This window comes from Mauremys mutica, chromosome 4, assembly GCF_020497125.1.
Source record: "Mauremys mutica isolate MM-2020 ecotype Southern chromosome 4, ASM2049712v1, whole genome shotgun sequence".
NCBI classification, from domain to species: domain Eukaryota; kingdom Metazoa; phylum Chordata; order Testudines; family Geoemydidae; genus Mauremys; species Mauremys mutica.
In genome coordinates, this window is record NC_059075.1 from 101,055,773 (window position 1) to 101,082,632 (window position 26,860).

At 41.0% G+C, this 26,860-nt stretch overlaps 1 protein-coding gene across 1 annotated transcript in view; it reads right to left on the reverse strand.

The window, feature by feature from the left end:
* The window catches only part of RRAS2 (RAS related 2), an 81,126-nt gene that overhangs the window by 13,238 nt on the left and 41,028 nt on the right, over positions 1-26,860 (reverse strand). The window contains exons 2-4 of the mRNA XM_045016389.1: positions 7,624-7,711; positions 6,629-6,731; positions 4,043-4,151 (exon numbers count right to left, since the gene is read on the reverse strand). Coding sequence (XP_044872324.1) covers positions 4,043-4,151; positions 6,629-6,731; positions 7,624-7,711 — 300 coding nt within the window. The remainder of the gene's footprint in view (positions 1-4,042; positions 4,152-6,628; positions 6,732-7,623; positions 7,712-26,860) is intronic.

The window sequence follows — 26,860 nt, forward strand, 5'->3', positions numbered from 1 at the left end:
ATATTACTGTGGCTCTTTGGCAATGTACATTGGTAAAGTCTGGCTCCTTCTCAGGATCAGGTTGGCCACCTCTGCAGTATCAGGACTAGAATTCATGCAAAATTCTCAATATATCTAATGCTACATAAGCTTTAAAAGAAATATATATGAAAAGAATAGAGTTCTGCTATTTTGCTAAATCAACTAAAAAAATCTAAAAGGAGTGCATTGCATGCTAATTAATCCACAGAAGTCAAAACTCACACATAAGTGCATGTGCTTCCATAATTGCAATCACTTTGTCCCCTAATAAACTGTAGCCACCTTTTGGTGGAATGTGGCAGCTGTTTAACAAACGAGAGTGGTACACAAAAGTTTACAATAGAAAGTGGGAATTTAGGCATATGCCATCATGTGCCAGCAATGCTCCTCTGGCATGTACATTGGCCAAACTGGACAGTCTCTACGCAAAATAATTAATGGACACAAATCTGACATCAGGAATCATAACACTCAAAAACCAGTAGGAGAACACTTTAACCTGCCTGGTCATTCAATGACAAATCTGCGGGTGGCAATTTTGCAACAGAAAAGCTTCTAAAACAGACTCCAACGAGAAACTGCTGAGCTGGAATTAATATGCAAACTAGATACAATCAACTTAGGCTTAAATAGGGACTGAGAATGGCTGAGCCATTATAAACACTGAATCTATCTCCCCTTGTAAGTATTCTCACACTTCTTATCAAACTGTCTGTACTGGGCTATCTTGATTATCACTTCAAAAGTTTTTTTCCTCTTACTTAATTGGCCTCTCAGAGTTAGCAAGACAACTCCCACCTTTTCATGCTCTCTGTATGTGTATATCTCTCTCTTCAATGTATGTTCCATTCTATGCATCCGAAGAAGTGGGCTGTAGCCCACGAAAGCTTATGCTCAAATAAATTTGTTAGTCTCTAAGGTGCCACAAGTACTCCTGTTCTTTTTGCGGATACAGACTAACACGGCTGCTACTCTGTTACCTAAAACAGAGGTCCTTGTGATTCAGTTTAAGTCTCACTCCAAAGATAACACCTCTAGCAACACAGTGCTGTGCTAGTGCATTAGTTAAGTACTGACTCAGAGGAAAACTATCACCTACTAAACCACAAGCCACTTCCATGCACCACCTTGGATCTTCCTTGAAAGCCTTCCACCCAGGGGCCGATGAAGGCCTAACCTCATTTAGTTTGTGATTAACTGATAAGGCTGCCCCCTGGAAAAAGCTGCTGAGACATCAAGTGCCTTGTTCAACTCTCCTCCTTTTTAAAGGGAATCAATGTTATTTAAGTTATAACTAAACAATGCTTTATGAGAAACTACTGTACAGCATGCATTTATAAAAAGCAAGCAGCTGAGGATACAGCGTTCACCAAGTCTTTTGCACCAAACTAGAGGTCCTTTTCTCCAAGCTGTGACTGGCTGTAGTAGCAGTCTGAAGACTTGGTTTTTTAGCCAATACTAACACCATCCTCTTAAATCCAAATGCCTAGAAATAATGAAAAGAGGGCCCAGAATGTAATTAAGCATATACAAAACTATAGAAGGATCCAGTAATACTGCTGAAATCTCATTACTTACCTCACAGGGGCATTTTGTGGTTTAATGTTTGTATATCCCTTTGTAACTCATAGTATTTTTTTCCTTCATCATGCGGCCAATGTGGACATTATATTTGTGAATCACACGACCCTATAGACCTGCGGCATGTGCACACCAGTGTTTAACTGCATTAGCACTGACCATAAAGTCCTTTTTGCAATAGGTCAATATGTTACAGGGCTTGTCTTCCCTCATACCCTCTCCATCAATTAAAATAAAAACACACTGTGGTTTTGATTTCAGCAATGGATTATGGAACAGCAGCTAAAAAGTGTAATTGTGTTATTTCTTACAGAATTGTCATTGATTAATTAGATTCTCAGAACTCTGTCTCTGTATAGCATTTCAATAGTACCCACTGTATGAAGATGCAGGAAAAATAAGCACAAATAAGCTAATGAGCTTTTTATTTTTAGACCGTGAAATATTGATAGTAGCAAAGCAAAGCCTGATTGTGTAAGCCAAAAGTCAGAGATACTAAGGCTAAAATGAATAAAGATATTATCAAATACACAATGCTGTCAGTGGCAAGGGTCCACACTAGTATCTACAATCAATTAACAAAATCATACCATTTTATGTGAACCATCAGCAAGTTATTATGATGGCAAAGATTAGTTTGCAAATATAAACAGAAAAGCTGAGGCACTGATGTCTGCCTGAGTGTACAGAACATGAAATAATAGGTCTGTGGTGTGTGACGTGCCCTTCCATCTAAATAGATGCTACTTCAGACACCAATGGTGTTACTCTTAAATATCAACATTGTTAACCATTTTATGTGAACCACAGTGTTCAGCTGTAACTAAAACTCTGAATATAAAATAGCACAAAGTGCCTATAGACATGAGAGATTAGGAATTCTCTGCCACCAAAACAAAGTTAGAAGCGACATTTTGAAGGTTTATGGAAGTGGTTTCAAACCTTTAAAGCCCTCAAAGTGATAGAAGAGTTTATAGTTTCATAGATTTTTATAGCCAGAAGGGACTATGATCTAGCTTTTTAAATTTTTTGCTACAAGTTGCACCTCATTTCTAGCCTGAATTTGTCTTGCTTCAGCTTCAAACTGGAAAATTCTGGTACATTTTTCTGCTAGACTGAAGAGCTGTCTACTATTAGAAATCCTTTCCCCAAATAGGAGCTTATAGACACTGATCAAGTCACCTCCTAAACTTCTCTTTGATAAACTAAGTAGATTGAGCTTCTTCAGTCTCACTTTAAGGCATGGTTTCCAAATCCAAAGACATTCTTGAGCCCTTTCCAGTGTTTCTACATCCTTTTTAAAACATTATCAACACCAGAACCGAACATAGTATTCTAGTAACGGTCTCGCTAATACGTATACAAAAATACCACCTCCTCCCCTGACTCCTACTTGATATTTCTCTGCTTACATATCCAAGGATTGCATTCACTCTCTCACCTAAAGAACTGCATAGGGAGTTCATGTTCATCTGATTATCTACCATTACCTTAAGTTCTTTTCAGTGTCACTACATTCCAAGATGTTGTCCCCCATATTGTATTATGGTCATTCTTTGGTCCTAAATGTATGACCTTGCATTTGGCTGCATTAAAACACATGCTGTCCCAATAAACCTCTTATCAAGTGATCCAGTTTGGTCTGTATACAGTTAACCTGTCCCTGTTATTTACCCTCCCATTAATTTTTGGAGTCATCTGCAAATTTTAACAGCAATGATTTTATATATTCTTCCACACCAATAGTAAAATATTGAATAGCACTGGGACAAGAATAGATACCTCCATGATCCCACTAGAAAACATCTGATAACTGCTCCCGTTTATAATGACTTTTCCACAATTTATCAGTTAGACAGTTTTCAATCCATTTAATATGGGCTACATTAATTCTGTTGCGTACCTCCAGACTTCAAAGCATATCATTGGCTGCATAATCCGCTTTATATGTGTATAACTCAGTTATACACAAAATTCCTGTTGCTTTTACAAGAAGAAATGCACTGAGTAAAACTTTTAGAGTAACCACCACACCTTTTAGTGATAGAATTTTATGCTTGGCACAAGCCAATTTGATGAGTAATGTATTACAAAAAAAATTTAAGAGTAGGAGAATTAGACATACTTATAACTTAGATCTCAATTTAGCCTCAGCCTCATTTCCAAGAGTCAAGAAGAGAACCTGCTGTATCAACATTTTTAAAATAGTTTGATCCAGAAAAAGTTTTCCCTAAAGAGAAATGTTAAGAACCTCAACTATAGCAGTTATCAAATTTCCTGCATTTCTTTTCCATTGTGATTAATTACAAATATTTTATGAAAAAGTCATTTGCTCCAGTTACTAATTTTAAAATTTGAAGTTAAACTTCTTGACAACCATTTCTACAAAAACCATAACAAAGAATTAGGATTCTTGACATACAAAATGCCAAGATTTTACCTGTCTTTGATGATCCAGATCTGCTTTGTTACCAACTAGAATCATAGGAAATTCATCACGGTCTTTCACTCTAAGTATCTGCCTTTGAAACTTGTAGATTTCTTCAAAACTGAAAAAAAAAAGTAAGGAAGATTTACATGTACTTGTTCATGGGTTCTTGATCTATGGGGTCATGAAAAATTGGAGTGGGATTACAACCACCCTCCATGTTTATGAATAAAGACAGGGTGGCAGGTTTGTAGAAATTTTAGTGGTGCCCAGAATCTGTCCCCGACCAAACTCCACCCCCCCCACCTGCCCAAGGCTCTGGGAGGGAGTTTGGATGGGGGAGGTGGTCTGGGGTGCAGGCCCTAGGCAGGGGCAAGGGATTGGGGTGCAGGCTCTGGGAGGAAGTTTGGGGATGGGAGGTGGTGCAGAGGGAGGGGGTGCAGGGGTGAGGGCTGTGGCTGCAGATGAGGGGTTTGGGAGGGGCTCAAGGAGAGTAGTAGTAGTATGGGGGTGAGGGCTCTGGCAGGGGATGAGGGGGTTGTGGTGCTGGAGGGGGCTCAGGGCTGGGGCAGAGGGTTGGAGTACAGGGGATGAGGGCTCTGGCTGGGACTGGGGATAAGGTGTTTGGGGTATTGGAGGGGCTCTGGGCTAGGGTAGAGGGTGCGGCGGGGGGGTGAAAGCTCTGGCTGGGGATGTGGGCTCTGGGGTGGGGCAGAGCTGGGGATGATTTTGGGGTGCAGGCAGGCTGCTTCGGGACAGCGGCCAGAGAGGACTCCCCCCAGCCCTTTCCCTGCAGCAACCTCTGCAGGAGGAGCCCCCTTTCCCAACCCCCCAGCAGCACACTCACCCCCACCACTGTCACTGCAGGTGCTCCTAGGGCCCCTCTCAGGTCCAGGAATCTCCCTCACCTCCCCCATGGTGGGTGCTGCTCCCTTGCTGTTGCCCCTGACTGTAGCCTCACTGGGGGTGAGGGATGGGGCAGGAGCAGTGACTGTGGGCAGTAATGTGTAATCTATAGGACCTATTCTGGTCTTTTAGAGAGTTGCAGTGGAGCATGCCCTGCTTAGCCTAAGGATACAGTTCATGCAACTTTACAAGTGTCTATTTTCTTCATTGAACAGCAACTCAATACTAGTATCAGCTATGTGTATACATAAGTTGGAAAAGGCACTTCCACTTAAGACAACAGAAGGTTGTGTTTAGGCAGCAAGAGCCTTTTGCTAGTTTCCATATGGCTAGGAAGGATACCGATTTTATTCTTGCACTCAAAGCATATAGGACAATTTTTTTTTTAAAAATTAAAATATATGATTTAGACTCTTAATTTTAGGCACCCAGGTTTGAAATTACTAGCCAAGAATACACTGTATCCATTCCATACAAGACTATGGAGGCCAAAATTTCAGATAGCATCCAAGAAAGCCAATTGGTCTTCCCAACAAAGCCTCTACAGCTTTTTCTAATGTTTTAAACCTTTGCTTTTAGTTATAAAAACCCCATCAAGTTGGGGATAATCCTAATGCCCAGAAATAGAAGAAAAGTGGAAGTGCTATCCAAGTAAATTAAATGGTCAGGTTTGCTGCCTGCCAGAAAAGGACTGCAGCAAGCCTAGTAACACCAGGCACAGCAACACTGAGCTGCCAGAGTGAAGGGTGCCCAGAGGGGCTGAGGAGTGAAGCAAAGCGAATAGAGCTGCCTTAGGGAAAAGGGAAGGAGAAAGGGCTGACCAAAACAAAAAGCTACCAGTGCACTCAATGAAGGACACCAAGCATAGATGTCACATGCCCTTACCAAGAACTGCTCAATAAACCTGGCATGACATACCGAGCCAGCTTTAAAAGTTCAAGTTAATATTTGGGGGAGGTATTTTGGTCCTGATGCATTTGGTTCCCTGCCCCTGCTCTTGTTTTCCTATTTATAGTTTAAAGTCACTTATAAGATTGGGTAGGTGCTTTAATGAAACTGAAATAAAATGTAGACCAGTGGTTCTTAACCAAGGGTACATGTACCTCTGAGGGTCTGCAGAGGTCTTCCAGGAGGCGCATCAACTCATCTACATACTTGCCTAATTTTACAAGCAGTTACGTGAAAAGTACTAACAAAGTAAGTACAAACTGAAATTTCATACAGTGACTTGTTTATACTGCTCTATATCAATGTTTCTCAACCTGGGGGGGGGAGCGTGATTTATTTTATAATCATAGGGTAAAAATGAGAAAGTACGCAATTTTTCAGTAACAGTGTCAGCTGTGACATTTTAGTATTTTATGTCTGTTTTCGTAAGCAAGTAATTTTTAAGTAAGGTGAAATTTGGGGCACACAAGACAAATCAGCCTCCTGAAAGGGATACAGTAGTCTGGAAAGGTTGAGAACCATTGAGTAGACAATTAACAGTTGAATTTTGTCTAGCCGTATTACCCCAACTCCCTCTAACACAATTTGAGGGAATATTAGCTAGCTACTTAAAACCAGGAAGCAATGGCATCAGTTTGTGTCTGCAACAAGGATCACGTGGTTATTCTAGTAGAAACTGACTTAGCAAACAGAAAGTTATCAGATGGAGTACTGGCACCTGGTCTCAGTTGATTTCAGGCTTACCTTCCTCTATCAGTGACTGAGAAGACAAGGAGAAAGCCCTCCCCAGTCCTCATATACTGTTCTCGCATAGCTCCAAATTCTTCTTGTCCTGCTGTATCCAGAACTGAACAGAAGTAGAAAAACTAGTTACTATACTTCATGTTCCTAGTTTGTGAAACTTTTCCTCCTGAAATAGTTGGAGCACAGCAGCTTCTTTTTTTAAAAGGGATGTTATTTTATAAACTATGACCTTCCCCAGCATATGGAAAATGAGTTATCTGTAGTTTTTCTTCCAATGAAGATATATTGCAAGATTCTTACTCCTGGAACTTAGCAAGATGCTGGAGGAACTCCTAACTCAAGGTTTTTTGACTCTTCAGGGCAGTGACCCAGTCATAAGCATTAAGTCTGGCACGAACCAGGCCTGAAGAAACACTGGTCTCCCTTTGACCAGTTCATGCCAGGCAAAAATAGCTATTGTGCATACCTAGATGGGAGTCTTACATTGATTGTTAAAAAAAGGGGTCTCACTGGAATATTTGGAGGGCAGCATTTATACACTGCACGGGTGGCAAACATAACAGCCATTAAATTGTATCCCAGAACCACTGCTCAGAAGAGTTAAGGAAGTTCTGGTAGTCTTGTACTCAGAAAATAAGGCCCAAGAATAAGGCTCCTAATGCAGAGGATCTCTAGAGAATAGAAGCTGCAGATGCTCAGCATCTCTAAAAACAGAGAAGCTATTTATTTAGTTGCAGACACTTTACATTAGGCATTTAGGCTTAGTGTCACTTTAAAGAAAGTTTTAAGTTTGATTAGCTCTTTGATAGTCAATGAATATGCAATTAAGACTAGAGTACAAGTTTTTAATCAGGTAGTCATGAAAGCATCATAAATCAAAATACATAGCACAATACAATTTCAGCCAGTACCATCCTCTTAAAATTCAAGTTCAAACAAACAGTTACAGACCATTTAAATATCAATATTTAATTATGCTTTAAAAAAACACTTACTGTCCAAACGTGCTGCTTTCTCATCTATCACACACTGTTTGGTGTAGGAGTCTTCAATTGTCGGATCATAATCCGTGACAAAGTATGACTGCAGAAAAACAGAATTTATGTATGTGCACAAGACACATACATACAATACACTGTTTAATGCAGTAAGTTAAATATTTGTAGTCTATCAAACTGTTTTCTGTAGAGTTATTTTCTGCACTCAAAAAATGATATAAACTCAGAAGTATTTCATCCAAATTAGACTAGCCAATACATCTAAAACGGTTAAGTATCATTTGGCAATCTCTGGTAATGGCTTGATATGGACGTGGGCAAACAGCATATCAGAGGGAACATTTGTTATGAATCATGGATACATGTTGTCATTAATGTGGTAATACATATTAACCCCCATTCTTTTGGGGAGGACATTTATAACTAACCTAAATATTCGCTGGAGGAATTAGCACTTACACTATTACTCTTATCTCAGTCAAATCACGAGCTGGTTTTCTAGATAAATATTCCAAAATTATATAAGTATTTTAGACAGTTTCATTGCCCCTTCAGACAACACATCAGTGCTTTTATAGTTTTGCTATGCCAGTCCTACACCACCATTGTTGAAGTTTAAAAATAAACTCTGCACCATTTTTGGAATTTAAAAAAAGTCAATTGGCTGTTGGTGCTTGTCCATTGATGCACAAGCACCTATTTGAGTATGCAAATCAATTCTATTGTTTAAGTGAAAAGTAAATTCTCTAAGCACTTCAAAGCCTCTTTTACTTGCCACCTAGAAGCTGAATGAACCTGTAGATTACACAAAACAGTCATTTAGAACAACAATGGGGAATAGTCCTTTGTTTACTTCTGGATTCACAGCCACCACAGGCAGCATCCTTTTCTTTTAACCCCATAATTCAAACAAAACTAAATCTAAAAGTATATTATTAGAACAAGCCCTCCAAATATAGCTTTGTCAGCATGAAAGCTACAAGTATTTCGCTTATACATCAGCATAAGAATGTTGTAGTTAAAATGCAAACCATCTAAAAGCCTGGACAGTCAGTTTTACACAACCCATATGGCCTTGGCTACACTTGAGTTACAGGGCTTGGCTACACTTGCAAGTTGCAGCGCTGGTAGAGGCTTTCCAGCGCTGCAATTAGTAACCGTCCACACCTGCAAGGCACATCCAGCGCTGCAACTCCCTGGCTGCAGCGCTGGCTGTACACCTGGCCAGGTTGGGGTGTGGCGATTGCAGCGCTGGTGATCCAGCGCTGCTCATCAAGTGTGGACACACACCAGCGCTTTTATTGGCCTCCAGGGAATAAGGAGATATCCCAGAATGCTTTTAACTAAATTACTCTCTTTGTTTTGTTATGCAGCCTCTCTTTGTTTTGTTGTGAACTCCATCCGAGCTCCCTTGAACTGCTTATCTAAAAAACAAACACTGATCACAGCAAACAGGAGCTATCTGTACCTGGCTGTGAACGATCAAATGAGAGGCAAGCAGTTTGCTTGACAGAGAAACAGCGTTGGATGCAGGCTGTTTGCAATTAAGACTAAGGGTTCGCGAACATTTCGTGATTTTTCAATCCAGGGAAGCTAACACACAGTGTTGGCTCCAAAAATCCACTCTATCTTCCACGCTCCCTGTCACAGTACACCACCCTCCACCCCCCTCTTTTGAAAAGCACGTTGTTGCCACTTGAATGCTGGGATAGCTGCCCATAATGCAGCACTCCCAACAGCGCTGTAAATGCTGCAAATGTGGCCACACACCAGCGCTGGCTCTGCACAGCTGCACGACCAGCGCTGTAACTCCCAGCACTGCAACTTTCAAGTGTAGCCAAGCCCACAGCGCTGGTGGTGGCTTTATAGCGCTGTAACTCACTCCCCGTCCACACTGGCAAGGCACATACAGCGCTGTATCTCCCTGCTATAGCTCTGCTTGTACTCCACCTCGACGAGAGGAATAAAGAGAATAGCGCAGCTACTGCAGCGCTGGGGTGCAAGTGTAAACAGGGAATAATCTTAATACGCTGTAACTGACCTCCGGAAGCTTCCCATAATCCTTTTAAGTAAAGATTACTCTCTTTGTTTTGTTGTAATGCCTTTCTTTATTTTGTTGTGAACTCTGGGCTCCCGAAGCTGCTTATCAAAAAAAAAAAAACACAGCTAGTGTTTGCTGTGAATGAGCAGAGGCAGGCAGGGTGCTCCCTTTGGAAGGCCCACAGCTACTGTTTGCTTGAAGAGAGGGGGAGGGAAGGGGTTTGAAGAGAGAAGCAGCACGGCGTGCGGGGAGGGAGGGAGGGAGGAGTCTGTTTCAGTGTGGCTGCTTATCTGTTTGTTTTCAATGAGTGAGAGAGGGGTGGGGGAGGGAGTCGGAACTTGTAAGGCAGCTGCTGACACAGTGTCGGCTCCAAAAATCCTCTCTATCTCTCTCCTCCCCACACTCCCTGTCACACTCCACCCCACACCCCTCTTTTGAAAAGCACGTTGCAGCGACTTGAACGCTGGGATACCTGCCCATAATGCACCGCTCCCAATGCCGCTGCAGATGCTGCTAATGTGGCCACAACAGTGCGCTGGTAGCTGTCAGTGTGGCCAGACTGCAGCGCTTTCCCTTCTCAGCTGTACGAAGACAGGTTTAACGCCCAGCACTGTACAGCTGCAAGTGTAGCCATACCCTAACTTTCTCCACATCATCACAGAATCTGCAACATCTACATTGCAAAAAACCTGGCAGTGCGAGACTGTCAATTGACCTGGACTCTATGGGGCTAAACCAAAGCAGTGTCAATGTTTCCACTCTGGTCAAAACCTAAGCTCTGAAACCTGCTTAGGGGGGAGGGTCTGAAGTAAGGGCTATGGGGCTAGGCCCATTTCCCTTGCTAGACAATTCAAGAGAGGAATGAGAGGGTGTGTGTGTCTGTGTGTGTGTGTGTCTGTGTGTGTGTGTGTCTGTGTGTGTGTCTTGCTGACAGAAGTGAGCCCAGCCATCCCATGTGGTTATAGGGAATACTAAAAGGAGGAGAAGAGAAGAGAAGAGAAGACATATTAAGCACTAGAATTACAGGTATCAGTAACTGACAGATCACAGAATCTGCAAAAACAAAGCGGATTGTACCATGGAAGGACAGCTACTAAAAGAAAGCCATTAAAATTGTTTTGACTTGGCATCTAACCAACCAATTATAACAGAAACCAGAATTTCACTTGCAGTTTAACTGTTTTGAGTGTGTTGTATATTCTAGTCCAATTGTCATCCCACATTCACATAAATCCCTAAACAATATAATTTTCCTTTGCAGTAGTAACAGTAAAGCCATTCTTTCCATTCTTCTGAAGCTCCAATTCAAGGCAGACTCAGTGTTGCTAAGCAATCACCGCCACTTCCTCAGTTTACAGTACTTCCCGCTGTTCTAAAGTATAAAAGCAATGTTATCATGGTCCCTAGAGAAAGTTAGATATATTTAATTTGCAACTACTGCTTTATCACAAGAGTAAGGAAATCAAAAACATACAAGAAAATCATTTTAACTACCCAGAGATCAGCATATGCATTGTAATTTGATCACTTTTCACTGTAGATACCTATATTTCAGTGGATAGTTTCCTCCGCAGTTCTGTCACCTCCACATTCTGAACAGAGGCAATAAAGTAATTCCAAGTGGAATTGCCTCCTAACGAGTACAATAAAACTATTGAATCCCCTTCCACATGCATCTCTCTCTTTTTAATTTCTTAAATTTAAGGAAGCTATCCAATTCAAATTCATTCCGCTCTACTTTAAGGTCCCAGGTAGTTTTGCCTCCCTGTCATCTTCTCATTTCTTCCCAATCCTTTCACATTACTTTAGTTTCTCTCCTGTTTTCACTTTGTTCCTTTTGTCATGCTGTTCTATACAATTCAAGTATCAGAGGGGTAGCCGTGTTAGTCTGGATCTGTAAAAGCAGCAAAGAATCCTGTGGCACCTTATAGACTAACAGACTGTTAGTCTATAAGGTGCCACAGGATTCTTTGCTGCTTATACAATTCAAGCCATCTCCAATAAGCACCTCTGTTCTCTCCTCATGGAGAAATATTCAAAAGCACCTACATCACTTGAGACCCGGGTCGGCGGGTAGCGATCGACTTCTCGGAGTTCGATATATCGCGTCTCATCTAGACGCGATATATCGAACTCCGAACGCGCTCCCGTCGACTCTGGAACTCCACCACCGCGAACGGCAGTGGCGGAGTCGACGGGGGAGCCGCGGACTTCGATCCCGCGCTGTCAGGACGGGTAAGTAGTTCGAACTAAGGTAGTTCGAGTTCAGCTACGCTATTCGCATAGCTGAACTTGCGTACCTTAGTTCGAACCCCCCTCCCAGTGTAGACCAGGCCCAAGTCTATCAAAAGTCTATGGAACTTAAGGCACTTGGTCTGGAATAAAATTTTCCATTCATCCAACAACAAATCCCTTCTTTCTTCCTCCTCCACCAAATCTCATCACCCTTCCATTCCTGAACTATTGGGCTGTGTCTAGATTTCACAACCTAAAATAATGCAATCTCTTCAGGGCAGGGAAAACTTAACTTGGAATGACAAATTATGTTTAAGTTGTATGTACATTGCTCAACGGACATTTCCAAAACTTTACAATACACATCTCCCACAATCACTCAAGTTTCTAGCTCCATCTCCTCTCATCCTTCTGCTCTGGATATTAGCAATGTCCCCCCGTGGACAAAGCATCAAGCCATGTCACTACTAGTGGCTCATGAACATACAGAAAAAATCTAGACACATCCAAATAATTCAGATCTTATATAATCAATTATGAGCAGCTGTAAAAAAAAGATATTCATTTAAGGAGGTTAAATAGAGGGGCAATATGGAAACAGACTGCCAGATTCAAAATGCATGAAGAGTTTACTGTGTTCATTTCCTTGTTGATCTGCCAAAAGACTTCAGATCAGATTGTTACCCTGTACTTGGCTATGTCCCTCAGAAGGTGCAACTACATCATGCTGTGTAATGGTATTATGTCCATTTTGGACTTAGCTACAATGGTAAAAATGAGTGACCTATGCAAGATTTACATACACCCATAAAAGAGACAGCTAACATATTAACCAGCTACAACTCCGTTTTATAATACAGTACTTAGAATTATTTATCAGCATTCCTGTATGTTCCACTTATAGTTTTCAGAGTAGCAGCCGTGTTAGTCTGTATCCGCAAAAAGAACAGGAGTACTTGTGGCACCTTAGAGACTAACAAATTTATTTCAGCATGAGCTTTCGTGGGCTACAGCTCACTTCTTCGGATGCATAGAATATGCATCTATGCATCCGAAGAAGTGAGCTGTAGCCCACAAAAGCTCATGCTGAAATAAATTTGTTAGTCTCTAAGGTGCCACAAGTACTCCTGTTCTCTTTCCACTTATAGTTGTGGTTGCCCGCGCTTTTTCATTTGAGAGGGTCATTTTCAGCACATGCAAACAAAATTTTCGGAGAGTCAAATTTTGGTGGACTTTTAAGGAGACAGCAAAAGGTACATCTGACACAAACGCAGCCTCCTTCCCAAATTTTGAGTCCCTGACCAGAATCCTGGAGTTGCAAGAGCTGGTCAACTAAATGGTGGTAAGAATTTTTAACACAAGCAAACTGATACTCATTCCCCCTAACCTCAGTTTTAACTGAAAATTTTAAAATAAGTCAAGTCTCAGGCAGATGCCTGGCAAGGAAAATTTCAGCCATAATTATTAAAGGTTTGACAGAACTACAAGCCAATTGAAAACTGGGTCTTATGACATTGCCATTAGGCAACCTTAACTGTAGGCACCACCTTCAGCTCCACCTATAATTACAGCATTTTAGTATGTCACCAAACTGTATTCACCACTATACAGTCTCTTTTGTATATTTGGAGTAGTTTCTACCCCCAAAGTCAACTGACTCAGTTAAGATAAATGTTGGATCATATGCTGAACAAGTACGTACTAGTTTCTTTAGAAACCAGCAGCCTAGCAAAAGCATCTTGTGCAATATATTAGTATCAAGCCACTTGTGAAGTGTTATTTGCCATGTGTCTGATTATATGCACTTTGAGTTCCTTTGAAACTAATGGATCAGTATACAGCTAAATACATTCTGTACCTGCTAAACTACTTAGTAAAGTCATGAATATTAGTTGTCATTAATACAACACTGATTAACACACAAACAACCAGAGCTCTGCCCCCCCCCCCCCCCAAGCTATACAATCTCTCAGGTCTAAGCTGTTTGTCAAATTAAGCAAAAAGTATGTTATATCCTGCCTGCACAAATGAAACAAACACATTTCAAACAAACAAAGTAACAGATTCATCATAGTTTCAAAACAGAAAGTTGCAACATAATTATATCAAAAGTCTACAAGAATAGAAAGATTTGGTATTTTTACTTTGCATACATTAAAATGTTCCTAGTTTTGAGCACTTTCATGGATGTCAAGATATTTAGAGCATTCGACAGAAACATCCCCTATATAATCAAGTCTGCCACATCTATAGTTTCCATACCACAAATTCATGCAAGGCCACCAAAACTGTCTCAGCTTTGTACTTTGCAAAAGCCAGGCAAGTTTTCAGAAGTGGGTATTCAATTTTAGGACTATGACAGTGAGAAAAGCCTAGCTGGACAACATACTGGGAAATAAGTTTTAAGAGAAAAGAAAAAAGGGGAAAGATAAAAAAACCCAAATATTTTTAGATGTAACTTTTCTATGTGAATAAATAAAATTAAATTACTGGCTTGTCATTTAGTCAAATACGATAATATAAAAATGAACACCTCCAACATATAGTGTAATTTAAAGCCAATATTACAATTTATATCCATAAAGCAGGGTAAAGGAGGAAATATTCTAGTGAGTTAAATAGAAAAGAAAAATGAGTCAAATCAGAGTCAAGTCTGAAAAGAGCTTCCAAGAGAGTTTCTAAAGACAGAAAAGATTAATATTTAGAGGATTTGGTATTATAAGTATTTTCTTCCCTCTTTCAGGAGACTGTCTTTTTCCCCCATACACAGCTCAAAAACTATCAGAGTTTATAGTGAACATTATACCATTAGATGCCTGTCAAATTCTGAAACAAAGGCTTGACATTTGAGTGGAAGCACACAATTCAAGTCAGCATCTTAAATAACATACTGTTCAGTACTGAGCTCAAAGAAATAAAAGCACATGCAAATACTAGGTTAGCTTACCTGTAAATTGGGATATCTCCAAACTATGTTTTGTCTAGATTATGGAAGTTTGCACATGTATAGCTATATCAATATCGTTTAATAGCGTACATTTCCCTAATCTAGGCACGGCCTTACTTTCCCTTACTTAAGAGGCACTCTTTTTAGCAGTAAAATTTAAAATAGGAGCTGCTAATTCCCTGAAAAGATGCATCACAGCACTATCAACATATTAGCAAGCCTGGTTCACAAGTTTCTGAACTGAATTATTTTGAGAACTTGAAAGCAGATAGGATAGGTGGTTGGGCAAAACGGATCTCCTCAGATTAGTTACTTAAGTAACCAAAGTCTTCTCCCTCTTGCTCTATCTTCACATTTGAGTTTACGGAATCTCTGTAGGAATCTGAAGCATGGTGTGATGTCAAGACTGACGTTTATAGTAAAAGAATGTGATCCATCATAAAGCAGAAGTACTAAGGCATACAACAGTACAAGGCAGCAGCATCTTTGAAGTAGAGAACATAAGAAGGCAATGTTAAAGCAGTAGCTAAGGAATTTTTACAAAAGCAGATCCAGTATAGGAGGCATTAATCCTGAAATAAAATTCTCACTCTTCTCTCAGATAAGGAAAAAGTAAAGAAATCACCACTGTTGAGCTACAGAGTAAGGAAAGCATTTTGGAGGTGAAGGAAATATACTGTATAAACAATCAGTCTCAGCACGTTTGCTGAATGTTTTGGAAGAAGGCAGCGTGGGCTTGGGGGAGGTAATCTCCAACTCAGAACTGTACCTGGAAGAGATCAAAGTCTCAGGCCTTGTCTACATCTAAAACTTAGGTTGGCTAGCTACATCATTCAGGGCTGTGAAAAATTTCTACACCTTATGCAACGTAGTTAGGTTGACCTAACTGTCACTATAGGTGCAGCTAGGTCAATGGAAGAACTCTTCTGTCAACCTAATTACTGACTCTCAGAGAGGTGGATTACCTACACTGATGGAAAAAAACCTTTGTTGACATAGGAAGCATTTACACTATAGCAATATAGCTGCAGCCCTGTAGCTGTGACACTATAGTGCAGACATACCCTTAGATTTTCTTTGCCTTCATTACAAAAAACCTCACTATCTTTGTTAATGTCTCAGCGTTGAATAGTCAATGTTCTATGCTCCAGGAGATAGTTGAAAAGGGATAAAAGATTTCTTCACTTCACACCTTAAGACTTCTTTAGTGCAGAAACTGCACAAAGCTATAGGAAAATGAATGCAAAGGGGTTACAACCCTCCACTGAGAAAAAGTAGCTTAGAGAGACTTTCAAATTAAAGAAAAAAACAGGTAACTTAAGCAACCCATTTCTTTTATTCTTTTTTACTCGCTATTCAGGTTGTTAAAGGTTTTCTTTCATTGCAACCCCTCATCTCTATCTTACAGTTAAGTACAGTGATGTATTTATGATAAATATGTTCCAAGGCAACAAGCTACTGGATAACTTCAGTGTAAAAACCAGCAGAATGAGAAAGGTGAGATGAGAAGAAGGAAGCCCTTATTAATACTATATTAGACAAAGCTAGAGGAAGAGCAAATTGCTTTTTGTGGAAACACTGTTTCAAGTCTCAGTAGGAGATTCTCTATAAATCAATTTTTCTTTATGATTCTTCAGTACAGAAGCCTATAATGGATATGCAGTAAACGCTCACATTTTCTGGTGTTAGAAAAGTGAAAGGAACTGCCACTTCGATGTATTACTTAGTGTTAAAGACAAAGCAGTTGAATCTCTGACTGTTCTGCACAAAAATCACGACAGCCTATACTCCAATTCAGTTGCTAAAAAAAGCATACCAACAGCTACCTTCACAAAGGCAATTTTAGATTTCAGTCAGGAAAAAAAAGAGGCCACCATAAATGGTTAACTAGAATGAAGCTATTACAATTTAAAAGCAAGAACCCTAGGTAAGTTCAAAATATAACTAAAGGCCAAGAGTATGGTTTACAATAGTTACAGAAAATTAGAACCGTAATTATTTAATAGCTCTTCTGTTCTTAACTATTTCCAGAACTAAAATTAATTCAGGACTACCAATGTGCTATTCAAGCTTTTATTGATGCAACAGAACCAATTTTACAGCTCTTTAACACCACCTCGCCTATCCCTCTAGTCTTCCATTGTTCACTTGGAGCTTGTAAAGAAATATGAAAGAATACAAGCTACTGAAGAAACCACAAATTGCCCCTGCATAAACCCAGTTAACATTATTGAAAACCCTCTCCAACATGTGGAAATAGGAACAAAAATGTATGGGAGATTCTGAATTTATGAACCAGAGAAGCAGATATATCACACAATAGGTTTTTTTCTGCACTCTGAGGTCCCACCAATATGGAATCTCACAAGCCATAAGTTCTATCTAACGAATAAAAAGGTGGCATTCAGGGACTACTGAATTTTAGTTGAAAGAGGAATTATTTCAGGGAAGTTTTATAGCCTGTGTTATGCACAAGACTAGATCACAGTGGTACCTTCTGGTCTTAGAAACTAAGAATCTGGCAATTACAGATACAAAAAGGAAAGTTAATAGTAGGCAGCTCTCAGGTCCCATGTAAGGTGACAATATTCTCTCAGCTCTTTATTCAAGATACATCTGTGAACCAAACTGGAGGAAACTCAAAAGAATTGTGAGCTCATTCATTTCAGGGATGCAATGCAGAACAAAGTCACCAACCAGATCTAAGGTGGTTTGCTTCTGCTCTTTTTGCTTTCTCTAACACACCTCAAAAAAGTCTTTATCCTCCTATTTACAGAGACCTTGAGTGCCTTTTCAGCATCTAGGAACTGCCACAAACACGTTCTCACAAGATATTTTGGGGGAGAGGATTTGACAACATCCTCTGGTTTAATGGTACCAAGACATTATACAAAACTTTATAAAGTGCTTTTTATGCGTGAAAAGGGCTGATGGAGAAGAGCACAAGAGCCTGTGACCCAGGGAGTCCTTGTGCCAACTGGCAGAGGGCACAGGGATGTATTGGGTTTTATAGGGATCCAGTGGGTCAGATGTATGCATAAAATAGTTCACTAAAGGGTGGCATGTGAAGTATCTACCGAGAATCAGAAGTCCACAGGTCGTCATAATCACTGCAAAATGCATGTTCAGATAATATTAAGGAGTTTTGTCTGTACTGAAAATTATGTTCTTTAGGCAGATAACCAGGTGATGACATGTCTTGGACAGGTTTGTTTCAGGCAGGAGATAACAGATGCTTGTCTGTGTCTCTCGCAGTGTATGCCTATTTGTATGCTGAGCCAGATGCTGATTAAGAGATTGTGAAATCTACAAAAAAAAGTATACAGGGAAAAACCACCACCAGAGGACATTTTGTTTACAAATAAAGACAAAACTGTTCTGCTATATCTGGAAGTGAAAACAGACACCTGGGATCATTTACTGAGGAGGCAAGCTAACAGTGTGACTTGTCATGAATGGAGGGGTCACAGTCAAGCCTGGCTGTAAAACGATGGCAGGACTTTGGGTAAGCACTGCTCTATAGACAGGAAAGTATCTAGTTATGTAAATCTTGGTTCTAGAATGTATCTTACGATTTTATTTTATTACTGACCATTTGTTTGAAATACTTCTATATCCTGTCACTTGAATCTATTAAAAACTTTCTCTTGTTTTCACTATAAAAGGTAGCTAAGTGCTGTGTGTCAAAAATGGAGCAGTGAACTGGTAAGCTGGGGTGTACTGCTTCTTTGGAACCACCGAATCTGTGAATTCTGCAAATGTCCAGTGGAGTAGGGGCTGGATACTCCAGGGAGATTCTTGGAGGTTGGAGTGTGCCCACTGCTAGAGAGAAAGAGTGCACGCGCAGAACCTGCCCAGGCCCAGAAAGAAGTGCTTATGGTGTGCATGACCAATGGAGTCGGGGAGCTGGCCCCTGGCAGGTACAGACAGTGTGAGGAAGCCTTAAGGGCAAATGGTAGCGAGGCACAATGCTGGGTATCACCAAGAAGCACCACAATGCCAACTCCCATCCCCTACCCTGAAAGGCAACAGCCACTAAAATCCTCCTCCTCTAAGCACACTATCAAGAAGGGGTAAATTTACCAAAATAGGCAATACCACTATAAGAACTTAACTGGGATAACCACAGCCATACTAGGGGCTGCAAAGATTTAACAGGCATTGGTTTCTGAGCACATCTTATTAAAATTGGTACAAAACCATGCGGACGAGACCTTAGACCCTCCCTCCCACCACCACTGCACCTTACGTGAATAGGCATTGGCCAGAACAGCTCTTTCCAGCTATACTACTCAGAAGTGCTGCACCTCAACTTGAGGGAGGTCAGTGGCTGAGAGAACGGTTAATCTCACCACTCTTCAGAATGGGGAAAGTCACATGTTGGAGGATAGAAATAACATTGACCTTGGAAACCAACAGCTAGTATAACAGCAGATCATAAGCTCCCCTTTACCAGGGCCAGCTCCAGACCCCAGCGCGCCAAGCGCGCGCTTGGGGCGGCGTGCCACGGGAGGGCGGCAGGTGGCTCCGGTGGACCTCCCGCAGGCGTGCCTGCGGAGGGTCCGTTGGTCCTGCGGCTTCGGTGGAGCATCCGCAGGCGTGCCTGCGGGAGGTCCACCAGAGCCACGGGACCAGCGGACCCTCCGCAGGCACGCCTGCGGGAGGTCTACCGGAGCCGCGGGACCGGCGACCGCCAGAGCGCCCCCCGCGGCGTGCCGCCCTGCTTGGGGCGGCGCAATTCCTAGAGCCGCCCCTGCCCTTTACAGTATTATTTTGAGTGGTCACCAGCCATTTTAAGTAATTAGCAACTGGTTGCAAACAAGTCAAATCAAAATCTTCAACTATTTATCACCCTACAAGGGCGGACTCAGGCACCCAAAGAGACAAGCTATCTAAAATACAGTCTGCTTGAACATTTCAGGACTCTATCTTTGCACACACCAATTAAGTAAAAAATCTAAGAACTCTTTTTTCTGCATAATATATCAAGGGTGAAGTTCTGACCCTATTGAACTCAATAGCAAAACTCCAACTGACTTGAATGGCAGCCAGGATTTCACCCTAATTGTCAAGAGGTTTTTTTTAAAGGAAAGCATGTATTTAGATTTTGTACGCTCTAAGCTACACAAAAGGGGGACCAAATGGCATAATAATTTTCAATTGCTTTCTATACCTCTCCATTTGTTTAAAAATTAAGTACAAAAAGAATCCAATCCCACTTCAGTGACAGGTCTGCTCACAGCTATGGAATTAAAGCTAGAACAACCCATTTACAGTCAGCAAGACACCTGATCTACATAAAGATCTCGTGGCCTTGTAGTCATAAATCACAATATACTAGCTCTTGTCCAGTAATTTTTATTGGGAGGATAGTAATCCCTATGGAATTTTTAAACACCAGTTTGGACGCAATCCAATGTGAAAGTGTTGGATTAAGTAGGTTTCCTGTGCATACTCTAGAATATATTTTTATACTTTCTGCCATTTGCCAGGATTTAATGACTGCGCCTTAGAAACTAAATGTTTGTAAAAGCTTTGAAACAGTACTTTTAAAAAAATCTTATATAGCAACGTGACTAACAATCATGTCAGAAAACAGGATGAATCCTAGCTACTATTCCTATTACCTTATTTTGGGATGGGGAACACACCTGCTTAATATTCAGATATTTGGGCTTCTCTCTCAGCCTTTAAGGACTACCATGAAAATCTCAGGACTTCTTAAAGTGCTGTGGCTGTGGGTGCCAGGACTGCTGACAGTGCAACTATGGAAGTGGTTTTAATAAAACAGAGGGGGAAGCGAAGGTCCAGCAAGGTTCCCTCAAAACAGTTCTTACAAAACAAAATTTTCCAAACTGATTAACACACACAAATAATGCAAAGTTTTCATGAACCAGAAAGAACGATTTCACTATATAAAAGTGAATGATGTTTAGTTCAATGCTGCCTCATGATCCTGTGAATGTGGCTGTTCTCTACGTAGAGGAGAAAAGAGATTGCTTACTACGTTAGTTCCTCTATAGCGTTGCCTCTGAATATTCACACTTGTGGAACATAAGACCCCTGGCATCGAGCAGTGGAATTTTACTAGTGAGGAGTGTTCCATGGGGCCACTCTCCCTACCCATAGTGGATTTGGAAGTCATAGAAAGGGGGATGGACCTGAGGGGAACCACTACTAATTTTGGAATTCTTTATCCAAGACTGCAAAGGAGAAGGTAGGCAGGGAGTGTGACTATGTAGATGCAACTTGCTAGGAACAATAGCTGTTGGTAAAGCTTCTGAGTGGCCTCCGCATATTCCCACTTGTTAAAAAAAAAGAAGAAAAAAAAACACTAGTATACCACAGGAAAATGGTCTGTCTTCTAGTGAACAAGGACTGCAAAACCACCAAAACAAGTATCAACTATAGACTGCAGGTCAAGAGTATATTGGAAGATCCCACATCTGATTCCAAAATACATATAAAGCTTTGCAGGTTCTATGAAAAAGATAAATAGCCACCAATGGATGTAGTCTTCAAATTAGCTGAATACTTTTAAAATCCAGGTGAATGAACACCTGGCAAATCTTAAGGGTGTACAAGAGACTGGGGAAAATACAAGCAAGCTAGAGGCCTCTTTGAAATGGAAACAGGAAATCAAAACAGATGACTTGAAATTGAAAATGAGTATCTGAGGGCAATGACTGACCCAATCACATTTCCCATATGAACTATATTTTAAGAGAGAACTGGACATCTGATCTGTAGCTAACCAACTCCATGGGCTGTAGCTATTGCTATGGGAAATGTCCTCTTCTCAGGTGTATGGTACAGATGTCCACCACGAGCAGACGAGAGGTCAAGAGCCTTGGAAAAAGACTCCAACCCAAATTTAAAAAAAATTTAAATGATACATGCACTCGATGAAATACCCTCTGGGCAGATAAATGAATGTCAACTCTCTGGCACTCTCAACATAATCAAATCCAGATTCCATAAAGAAATCCAGCAAAGCAGTTGCCTCAAGTAACTCTACTGGCACATGGAGCAATCCTTTCCAAAACTATGGTATCGCAAGGTGAATGAGGACTGTTGCTCTCAAGGCTGTGAGGGTGGAAACTGAATGACAACCCATGCAGCCTGGCAGAAATCATGGTCCTGAATATTTGGTTAAAAACCTCCAGCTTTGATAAAAATCCACTAGGCTTCCACAAAATGCTATCAGTGTTAAAAACTCAGCAACAAACAAGGTCAACTTCTAGTACATTGGGATCATACCAAATTCTATCAACCTGGAGAGACTTGGGATTCTGGGTGCCGAACTGAGGGTTTCAGGATGCCAGCACCACCCAGTGGGATTTAGACCTCAACTATACGTTGACTGTGCTGGGACCTCAGGGTCAACCCAGAGCAAGCCAGTCCTTGCTCCATGCCTACTGCTCAATAAAATGTGGCAGGCATGGGGGAATAGCACACATTTTCGAGGCTGGTTTCGGGTTTCATGCTTGTCTCAGACATCCTCTCCCAAGCTGTTTCAGGTCTCCTTATGACAAAGGCAGAGGAGGCCTGGAAGTGAGTTTGAGGTGCTGGAGGAACGTATCTGGCTAAGTAATTCAAATTTTAAACTTTGACCATAGTTTGTTCCAGAGAATAAAATTAAGCAATTGCACACCTTGTTGCAATATATCAGTATGGATATGACCAATGTGACCTCTGGTGGCTAGGGTTGGAAGTTCATAGCTTCTAGCCACCTTTGTGCGCCAGCATCTGAACTGACCTCAAGTGGTTGTAAACATGGCCAACTCTTGATGACATGTAACCCAGACGTTTATCCTGACATCTTCGTTTTTAAAAGGTACAGGCAAGACACTAACCTGGATAAAGAATCTGAGCAAGGCAAAATAGTCTGAATTTTCAGCAAAGGTAAATTGACTTGGAGAGTACAGAAGTACATGGTCCTGGGAAATCTATCTAGCACTATGGGAGTTCTGTAGCCGAGGCAACACTCTTCAAGCACGGCAACTGACAAAAGTGACACAATGGGTTAAACAACATTTTTGCCCACTAGCCTTCCAGATAATTTCAGCTGATTTAACTTCAATGCAATGTGACATTTTCTATTTGTTTTGAAGGGGGGAAGAGGATGCAATTGCTGTACTTGCGTACCTGAGGTAGCAAAGGTCTTTAAAAGGGCAGGCTGCCATAAAAACCTGAGTTAGCAAACAGCATTCCTGATTACATCAAAACTTATAAAAATCTGTTTTATACAATTAAACACATAAAAGGGCTATGTAACTGCAGCAAAGACAAAAGCAAATTCAGGAGTTCAGATTCTATGTGCACTACTGCAAATTTGTAATGGTACAAGTGTCTATAACAAATAGTATACTTTTTACTGCAATTACACAGTTAAGAAAACAATAGACAACAGCTGAGTTGTGTTGCACCTATGTGCTGAGTTAAAATTACAAGCAAGAGTTAAGACTCCACCGCAATGTAACTATGCCACCTTAAAGTCTTTTGCTAATACAATGTTGCTTTTAAATTTCCAAGATTCCCCTCACTTCCAAGGGAAAATAAATCTGATATGGCTAATTACGCATCACCAGAGCATGTAAGTTTCATGAACCAGCTAGTCTGCATTAAATTTATAGTGCATCTAAGATTAAAAGTGTAGGAGAGCCTCGTGCTACACTTGTTCTCTGGACATATTACTTCAATTGCTAAAGCAGTCATTCCATATCTTTCCTCAGCACTAAGTTCATTTTGTATATTTATACTAAAATAGACTGAAAGGTAGTAAGCCTATTTTTGTATCCCTAATCCCCATCTCCACAGAAAGTCATTTCCACAAACATGCTAGAGGTTTGGGGCTAGGTAATGAATTTTCTCTCAAATCTGAGGATTTATACTAGCTGTTTTGGAAAGATAGATTTCAAAAGTTACAGGCTTTGAAAGTTCTGAATCATTTGCTGTATCTGGTCTCTCTCAAAAAAAATTTGCCTTAGCAAACATCAAGTGATACTTAACTGAAAGATTTTACAAGTCTAGTCCACAGGACCAACTGTGAGAATTGAGAAGGCTCACTTGGGACATCAGTTACTGTTATTCAGTCATTCATCAGACTAGTCCGCTGACTTCAGAAGAGTGCCAAATAAGCATTGGAGACGCGCACACTTTTTAAAAAACCCATTCTTGCCCTTTTTCCCTTGCAAATGCAGTTGATAGAATAGTATCAGAGGGGTAGCCGTGTTAGTCTGGTTCTGTAGAAGCAGCAAATAATCCTGTGGCACCTTATTGACTAACAGACGTTTTGCAGCATGAGCTTTCGTGGGTGCATCCGAAGAAGTGGGTATTCACCCACGAAAGCTCATGCTGCAAAAAGTCTGTTAGTCTATAAGGTGCCACAGGATTCTTTGCTGCTTCGTTGATAGAATAGTGATGCTAGGGAGATTTCTTATAATCATTTTTCTGGACACTTTCATGAGGTGTTCTGTTGCCTGATACCAGCTATGTGAACAATACAACCAGGGAAATTTGTCAGAACCCTTCTCTTTGTGGAAATTGAGTTGTCTGCAGCACTAAGGAGAGTTGTGATAAAAATGAAGGGTGTGGAGAGAGAAGACAGGATGTTTCCTGAAGGATTGCTAGTGCTAAGACAGCTTCAGGAAATGACTCACCACCACATTTGTGGGAACGGAGCACAGAGGAAAAGTATTCCCCACCTCCATGTCCGTTGGATCTTGCAGTACCAGGCCTTATTATCTTAGCAGTTTTCGCTCAGTGAAAGTCCCTTCCTAGGCAGCAGGGCACAGACTCTGCCATTGAAATAGCAGTATCTTCAAAAAAAAAACCCTACAAAACAAAAGGCATGTAGTGTACCATCTTCAGTATCCTGCATGGTGGAGGCTAATGGCACTAGAATCTTTGCATGTTCCCACATGTTCGGGGGAAAGGTGGTGGCAGAATCAGCACATAGCCACAGAACAGACATTTGATTGCATCTCGCCCATGGTAATAGCATTTCTCTGACCTGACCAAGCAAAAAGAAAGAGACAGAAGGTTACAAAGCTCATTAAAAATGGTGGTGTATAATCGGTTATGTCTGTGAGAACAATTACAAAAAGGTAAGACCAGGGCATTTAGCATGCTCCCATGTGCAGGGAGAGAATAATGAAGCAGCAAAGCCATGAGCCCAATGCAGCCAGATGGATTCCAATATGCCTTGCACCAAATATCTCCTGCAGCACTGTTGTGCTACTAACATGATGCCTTCACTGTCAACAAAAAGAAGCATGGCTTTTTTACATCAATATGTACAGTTCTAGTAGAAATATGGCACTAAATTTTTGCCTCAGTGTAGCTAGTCGAGATCAGCAGCGTATCCCCAACCCAGGGTTCAACCCTTGGCTAGCTAAATAGAGGTAAAAACACTACAGGCACCTTGTCTCCATTAGGATTTTACATTGAAAAAAACCCCAATTTGTTGGCAATGAACGCATGTCCATGTCCGTTCCACTGACTTCCCCTGGACCACCCCCGCCCCCCATCAGATTCTAAAATGCTATTGGCTTCCAATCCAGGTGCCCCACGTCCTCTATCCCTTACTCTTTCCCAGATTCTAAACCTAATTTCTACTCCCAACTTCCAGTTTGCCTTTGACTTTAAGAGAACAAAGGAAGTTATTATAGACTTTAGCAGTGTCAACAATAGACCTGTGGTTTTTCTTGACATACTACAGACTGCAATAGGCCCTGGGAATGTTAGAAGGTTCACAAGAAGGTAATGGTGGAAGGAGACTGGGAATAAAGATGTGACAGACATGGAGCTGCTCTGTAATAATTTATAAACACTCTATGTGGGCCTGGTTATCAGTGTTTTCTGTATGACTATTATTGGTTTAACACAAGAGGAGACTGTTTGAAAAACATCAGGAAGGAAAAGAAGGGCTCTAGATAAGACACTTCTGCACAAGCACTTGAGAGTTAAGGGACAATGCCAGGATCATTAGCTTTGAGGATTGTGCCTTTATATAGCGAACCTACAAAACTAGTTTGAACTGGGGGAGGGAAAAGGTCAGTCAATACAGGGGATGAAAACAACTCTGGTGGGTTTAAAAAGGAACACTAAGGAGAGGGAAAGGTCATTGTTTGGGAGACATGAAAAATGAGACAACACTCCACTCGGGTGTTAGATAGGACAGTAATCCTTTAGGTAAGAGACATGGGCAGATCAGTTTAACCCTTACACCTCTAAAAGCTTTGTTCCCACTGCTAAAAACAAACAATACTTTTGTTTTAAGAAGGCTGTCTGATCATTTCATACCACTGGTCACAGACTCCTGAAGCAAATCACTGCAGGTGCCTGAATTCAATTGGACCCAATGCGTAAGAGCAGCTGAAACAGGTTACGATAGCCTTGGGAGAATTGGTGAATTCCACCCCAGGATAAGTAAACACACAAGATCTGAGGGGCAGCATACAGAGATTAGAAATACAGCTAGCCCTGTAACTGTAACAAAAGGTATGAAACTGGCATACGATTGGTAGAACTGTTTTTCAGAGTGCCAACTAAGGAGGTAGAGTGTGCATAGAGCTACAGGACACCTTATGTCACAATCAGCATTTCAAGCTAAAGCCTCAGTTGTATACAATTCAATAGTAGAGTTTATGTAATATGGTATTCTTCATCAAAACCACAACCATTAGAAATACAAGAAATTCAGAATTAAAGGAACCAAGAAACTCAAACAGCACAGAAATGCATAATAAAGACCCACAAATCTCAACTGAACCCTTTGGCAATTCCGGGGGGGAGGAGGGGGAGGGGGAAGAACCATCAAATTTCAGCTCAGTTGCCATAACAAAAAGGAATGCCTTGTTCTTCAGAGTACAATGGTTGCAATGACATGAAACCCTTCCCCCCCACTCACAAAATGCCTTCTTAGGCTTAGTGTATTTTATTCTTTTATTGCTATGGCAACAAATTTACAGATGAAGATAATGACTTGTTCACATTTGCCAGAGTAT